This window comes from Gigantopelta aegis, unplaced genomic scaffold (genome assembly GCF_016097555.1).
Source record: "Gigantopelta aegis isolate Gae_Host unplaced genomic scaffold, Gae_host_genome ctg9152_pilon_pilon, whole genome shotgun sequence".
NCBI classification, from domain to species: domain Eukaryota; kingdom Metazoa; phylum Mollusca; class Gastropoda; order Neomphalida; family Peltospiridae; genus Gigantopelta; species Gigantopelta aegis.
In genome coordinates, this window is record NW_024536946.1 from 682 (window position 1) to 8,353 (window position 7,672).

Here is a 7,672-nt window from a genome sequence, read left to right on the forward strand (position 1 = left end):
CGTTCTTCTCTACGCCGATGCACTCTTATTCTCCCATCCCCACGGAACAGGCACAACCTACTCTCATCGGGAAAGAGAACCCTTCGCCAATCACGAATCAGCCAACGCCTCACATGCCTGGCCCATCATAGTCTAAGCCGATGGTGTTGGTCTGTCAGTGTGGTCCCAGGTAGGGTTTGTAGGCTCTGATACCAGCAGCACGTAATCTTCTTGACACGGTGTGTCTACTCACACGGTGGCCGAATGCCGTTGTCGCTGATGACGTCACCGTCAGAAAACGATTACGTAGGTGTAATGTTCGTAGGTATCGGTCATCCCATTGAGTTGTGACACGTGGTCTACCCGTTCTTGGCCTGTCCGATGTCCGACCTGTCTGTTGGTATCGAGTTATCAGGTTACCAACAGCAACTCTGGAACATCCAAACGTCTTTGCGACATGAGCGTTCGCTGCTCTCATTTGTATCATGTCTATGGCTCGCTCACGTTGTTGTACAGTAAGTCGTGGCATTCTTGTGATGGTTTTCTATCAATATCAGTATCCTGACTCATTTTAATACCATTATTGCACGGGTGAATTTCGTAGGTCCTGGAAAACGTGATTTCGATATTTTTTGCTCGGCATGAAAGCATGCAACGTTATGTTTCAAATATACTGTAGAAAGTTGGTTACGTTTGGGTGATTATTTATGCAATTGGTTACGTTAGGATATATGGATGTTTTCAGAGACTAAATTTTGTTTTTCAATTGTAAGATTTTCTTCTATATATATATATATATATTTATATATATATATATATATATATATATATAAAAATTTATTTAAATATTATATATATTGAAAAATAATTTATATATATATATAATTTTATATATATATATATATATTCTCTAGGGCAAATAATTTTTATATTTTTTTTTTTTTTTAATGTAGCATTGAACATTTAAAAGTCTATCTTCTCCTAGAGTTCTGATTGGATAGCTCTAAAGCTTAGTACAGACATTCTCAGGGGGAAGTCTTTAGAAACTGATATTTAGCACATTTGGATTTAAATTAAATTTTAAAATTATCAGAACAAAAAGTTATTTTACAAAATTTGAAAATATGTCTCATATAATTTTATGTCGATAATTTTTGACACATGCATATTTAAAAGTTAATGGATTATGTACTACTTATTCAATTTAAAATTAAATAGGTGTATGGTTTCAAAATAAAGTTACTGAAAATATATTCTTCCCAGAAGGCATATTCTTGGTCCACTGTATATTAAAATATATAACTTTAGGCTCACCTCAAAAAGTATAGTAAAGAGTATTTTATGTTTTCCTTCAGGTTTTGTGGCATAAAAGAGTTCATCCCATGAAGTTTAATATTGATGCTCATAATATATATTTTAAATATGTTTCAAAGTACTTTATTATATTGTATAATTCGTATGTGAAATATTTATTTTGTGATTATTTTCCAGTCTAAGAAATGCAAGACGTTTGACCATTATCACTTCACGTCATGGCCTGACCACGGAGTGCCTAAAGTGTTGGACTTACTGGAATTCTTCTGGTTGACACGAGCGACTCATCCGACCCGCCCTGGCCCTGTCCTGGTACACTGCAGGTAACAATCACTTATTAATAGATATTTCATTTACCCTATCCCATTCTATACTGCATTTCTGTGAAAATCGGAGCATCCCCGCATTGTAAAAATAAATCTATGGTACGTGTCTAATGCAATTCTGACTGACTGAAACCATTTATTTTGCCAGTGCTGGGATTGGCAGAACTGGAACGTACATCGCTCTACATATCCTGACAGACGAGATGAACAAAACTGGAAGAATGAACATACTGGAAATGATGACCAAGATCAGAGATCAAAGGAAAAACATGGTCCAGACAAAGGTTGGTTATTAATATAGACAATTAGCATTCAGACATGACATACTTGTTAGGTAATAGCAGACATATGTTAATTGTAGTTCAGCTATTAGAAACTGAAGTTAAATTATGAATATGTTCACAGCATACAATAAAATAATATGGTATAACATTATTATGATTACTAATGCCTGATTAAATGTTTTTCAGAGTCAGTATGAATGTATTTTCACCACAATGGTTGAAGTTGCAAAATATGGACAAACAGATATGACCACATCTGACTACACACAGAAATATGCTGAGTCGAAAGGATCTTTGAGAATGGGTCACAAAACGCTTGATGAGCTAGCTGAGGTATTTTACCTGCTACTGTGTTTATCATTCTATAGTACGAAATATTCAGCTCCTAATACTAACTGAAGGACCTCCTTCATTTTTCTGTTATTGGCTATATATTCTGTCTGTAATTTCCGTAAATATATTTGCTTTTGCATATTCATTTATATCTTTATTTTATGAGCAGAAACGTCTGATGTCATTTACTTTTGACAACAAAGCACAGTGTTTTTGAACAAGTTATGTTTGAATACAAAATGTTCTGATGTTCTTAATTCTAAAGATATGATATTGTAATATGCCACATTTGACCCTTTGATATGTAGGTTCATATCTACTCATCTGCGGTTAGTTGTGGGTAATTAATATATTAGTGGCAGCAGTGGGATTGTGAATATTTTTGTATTTTTGTTATTTCTTACATGTTAATCACAAATTGTTTCTATTCCTCATTTCGAAAGTTATAATTTTGGTAATATGCTAACTTCCACCATTTACGATGTAACATCCTATCTACTCGTTTGGTGTCAGCTGTAGGATAATTCATATACTGGTGGCAGTAGTGGGATTATGAACATTTTATATTGGTGTTGATTTCTTTTTCATATTTAGATCTTTAATATTGTCTATGAATTTATTATTATAGGTAATTGCCTCCACTGACACCTCTGATAAAGGTATGTATGGTACCAATGCATGATCTAATCAAATTTAAATATCTGCGAAATGTTGAATGTCCATCGTCTGGATTTTATATATGAAAAGTTGCATGCAAAAAACAATTGATAACGCATATATTATTATATTCAGCCCTATAGATAATTTAAGAAGCATACAAATGTGCTAGCAAACTCACAGTATATTAGTTTATTTATTTAAACTTGAGTAAAGTTTATTTTTAAGTAGACATTTCTAATACTTGAATATGAATTTATGGAGTTATGGTAAGTGGGTGAACAGGGAAGGACAGGGAGGGACGAGTGGAAAAAGAGACATATTGGCCGATGATGAATAACTTTATTTTGATATTTAAAATAATAATACATATCATTTCTTAATCTGTGTAATGTATTATATTAAAATATTGTATTTCAACTGTCTAGGTACTCCATTGGCGAACAAACTGTGGGTTGATGGAAAGGATGATCTTTTTGTTGTACAAGCTCCAGTAAGTGACATTTCGTGTCTTCAAATTATCTTTAAAATGTAGTACGTTATAGTAAGCTATATTTCAGTATTAGTTTTGATAATGATTTCAGTGTTGGATGGCAATGTTACAAAACTAGTGTTTAGTCTAAAATAAGTTGGGATTCTGTGAAACAAAAAACATCCGATCACTTTAATATAGTGTTTTATTCTGGTAGACAAAAAAAAGGAACTTTACAATACTTTTCAGGGGTTCCAACTGCATTCCCATGTCCTATTATAATTATGGCCCTTTTTGAATTTGCATAATTAAAACTTTTGTTCACTATGTCTTGATATGTTTGAAATTTTTGTTAATACATAGAGGCTATTTCATGATTTTTATGTCAACGAGGATGTGTGAAAACCATATTTTCACGAATTGCAAAGCAATGAGTGAAAATGTGGTTTTCACACATCACAAGTTCACATAAAACTCGTATTCGGTAAAAACACCATGAAATGGTATATTTATTATATACATATTTCCTAATTGTTGACAATATCTTTCGCTTATTGGTAATATCTTTCGCTTATCCTATCGAAAACACGTAACGTCATGATATAGTTCTTCCTATGGAACTTTGCCAGAAAATTTACTTGACCATAGACTTTTAAAAAGAAATTTGAATAAAATATATCTGTATTAACATTTATTTAACAATACTGCGGTGCAAACATACCTGACAAAGCGATCTTCCAAAATTCCCACAAAAACAAAACGAGTCGAACGCCGTCAGTTTCTTACACTTACACTCAATGACACTACATTGTGTCGTCATTATTTAGCTTCGTATTCAATTCGTTTTAGATATTTTATCGTAATTGCACTTCGTGTCCCTTTTTACTAGGTACAATTGTTTAAATTACATTTTTTAATTTCTCAAATACGATCAGATTCATTGGTAATCATCAAACTTAAATACGAAGAAACGAGATAAAGGGAGATAATTTAATCATGCAGTTTTACAAAAAAAGTAAATACGATTTCTATATTTTCACTGTAGCTAAAATACAGTGAAAATATGACTTTTCACCGGATATGACTTTTATAGTTTTCGTAAATCTATATATTTCATTGCTATGTATATAATAAGTATACTTCCTTTTTCCTCTCAAGTCGAAGATGCTGAATAAAGGTTACCTGTTGGTTTACACTCCACAACGAACAGAGAATCTGCTGTGGAAGCTGATTATGGAGAATGATTCACTGACTCTTGTCACTCTGGGTAACAAGGTAAGTCACTGTCACTGGAACTAGCTGGAAAAATGCAAACATATTTCATTTTGTTATGTTTATGACTAGTTGTAAAACCAAACAACATGATGTCTTAAACAGTTTTAATTTGAAAATGCTAAAACTTGACACATGAGTATTCGAAGGTTGTCATTACATATTGATGTATTATATCAGACTGATAAATTTGTAAATAATAAGTGATTTCAAGTGCTATGCGAATCGGTGCAGTACGTTCTAATCCCGCTAATTAACACCTTTTTTGTTTTTAAATATTATAGTCACTTCCTTCCAGGCAGGATAGCATATATAACAGCGTTTGGTATACAATGTGTATATAGTGTTATATAACAGAATCAAATAATTCATATTGTAGAAAGATACGAAATTCATCCCAAGTCCCAGCAATTCCAGTAGCTACGGAAACGCAACTGTGACATCAGTGACTGAGACGTCTGTCACGAACGAAATAACATTAAGGATTCTTAATGTTGAAATGAAGGTGAGGCATTTTAGAATAGAACACACTGTAATATACGAAATGTCCATGTGTTATGCAGAGTATCAAATCCTCAGAGACTTGATAGGCAGAGGTCAAATATGTTGTGGTGTTGACATGCAGAATGCTAAACACACCTGATGTTGATAAACATTGGGTCAAATCCATTTTCGTTTTGATAGGTGGATGATCAAACACACATGGTTTGATAGACTGAGGGTCCAACGCATAATGTTAATATACAGACTGACAAACACACCTGGGTTGAGAGACTGAGGGTCCAACGCATAATGTTAATATACAGACTGACAAACACACCTGGGTTGAGAGACTGAGGGTCCAACGCATAATGTTAATATACAGACTGACAAACACACCTGGGTTGAGAGACTGAGGGTCCAACGCATAATGTTAATATACAGACTGACAAACACACATGGTTTGATAGACTGAGGGTCCAACGCATAATGTTAATATACAGACTGACAAACACACTGGGTTGTGAGACTGGGTTAATATACAGACTGACAAACACACCTGGGTTGTGATAGACTGATATCGACTGTCAAACACAACTGAGGGTCCAACGCATAATGTTAATATACAGACTGACAAACACACATGGTTTGATAGACTGAGGGTCCAACGCATAATGTTAATAGACTCAAACACACACTGGGTTGACACCATGGTTTGATAGACTGAGGGTCCAACGCATAATGTTAATGGGTTGAGAGACTGAGACTGATCGTCAAAGACACATGTGGGTTGCCAGACTGAGTGTCAAACATACCTGGGTTAATAGACTGATCGTAAAACACACCTGGGTTGCCAGACTTGAGTTAATAGACTGATCGTCAAACACACCTGGGTTGGACTGAGTGTCAAACATAGACTGATCGACAAACACACCTGGGTTGCCAGACTGAGTCGAGACTGATCGTCAAACACACCTGGGTTGTAGACTTGAGAGACTGAGCGACAACACACCCTTGGACACACCTGGGTTGAGACACCTGGGTTGAGAGACTGAGCGTCAAACACACCTTGGTTGAGCGACTGAGCGTCAAACACACCTGGGTTGCGATACTGATCGTCAAACACACCTGGGTTGCCAGACTGAGTGTCTAACACACCTGGGTTGAGAGACTGAGCGTCAAACACGCCTTGGTTGAGCGACTGAGCGTCAAACACACCTGGGTTGCGATACTGAGTGTCAAACACACCTGGGCTGATTATACTGATCGACACCTGTCCGACGTGTATATAATATTTGACAAATTTGACTTTTAAACAGAAAGAAAGAAAGAAAGAAATGTTTTATTTAATGACGCACTCAACACATTTTATTTACGATTATATGGCGTCAGACATATGGTTAAGGACCACACAGATTTTGAGAGGAAACCCGCTGTCGCCTCTACATGGGCTACTCTTTCTGATTAGCAGCAAGGGATCATTTATTTGCGTTTTCCACAGGCAGGATAGCACAAACCATGGCCTTTGTTGAACCAGTTATGGATCACTGGTCGGTGCAAGTGGTTTACACCTACCCATTGAGCCTTGCGGAGCACTCACTCAGGGTTTGGAGTCGGTATCTGGATAAAAATCCCATGCTTCGACTGGGATCCGAACCCAGTACCTACCAGCCTGTAGACCGATGACCTACCACGACGCCACCGAGGCCGGTCTTTTAAACAGAAGACACTAAAGACATTTTAATAAGACTCCCATTCTTCCATGCTATTATGTTGTGTACAAATCTATGACAGGATACGTTATGACTTTCATCGTATTGGGTTTATGTCATAAACAATTAACTGCTTTAGATATTTGATTGTGTTGTTTTTCAGGGATCAAAATGAGATAATTAACATTTTTGACTCTGATGATTTTCAGGGATCAGATGAAAAGAAAGAAATCGCCAACTTTTCCGTGCGGTCTTGGACCAACACTTCTAACACTTCCACAGTGATAAGTTGTCTAACAACTCTGACAGAACAAATCCTGGACAGACAGAACAATCTGAAATTTCACCCTGTCACGGTTGTCTTTGAGTAAGTAACACAATTACCTAATGTTTTAGACAACAACACTAAAACAACATTCATTTCCTTTACTATCTTAAACTATATATCACCTACTAACGACTGATTGAACATTGTGTGATGAATAATTAAACATTAATTTACTTTAGTATGTCTTGCTGTGGACCGAGTGTAGCAATTACCAAGTTAGACATCTACTAGCCATATATTAAAGGGACATTCCTGAGTTTTGTGCATTGTAAGATGTTTCTGACTAATAAAATATTTCTACGATTAAACTTAGATATTAAATAAATTTTCTGGTTTACAATATCAGTGTCTGTATATTCAATGTGCTTCTGACCGTCTTAATATTTGTAAGAAGCCCAAACTGGATTTTGTCTTCAAATAATTTCGTACGTACGAAAAAAAACAATTTGGGAAATAAAATGAAATTTGACCTAGGACAAATATTAGAATGATGAGAAACACGTTTAATATATAGT

The 7,672-nt window shown here is 35.4% G+C and overlaps 1 protein-coding gene across 1 annotated transcript; it reads left to right on the forward strand.

Moving 5' to 3' along the window:
- Positions 1 to 243: 243 nt before the first annotated feature.
- On the forward strand, positions 244 to 7,217 carry LOC121367115 (receptor-type tyrosine-protein phosphatase alpha-like). Its single transcript, XM_041491266.1, has 9 exons — positions 244 to 285; positions 1,471 to 1,616; positions 1,768 to 1,903; positions 2,090 to 2,236; positions 2,865 to 2,895; positions 3,322 to 3,386; positions 4,524 to 4,640; positions 5,017 to 5,142; positions 7,039 to 7,217. The coding sequence occupies exons 1-9, from the start codon at positions 244 to 246 to the stop codon at positions 7,198 to 7,200; spliced, it is 972 nt and encodes a 323-aa protein (XP_041347200.1). The 3' UTR covers positions 7,201 to 7,217.
- Positions 7,218 to 7,672: the final 455 nt, after the last annotated feature.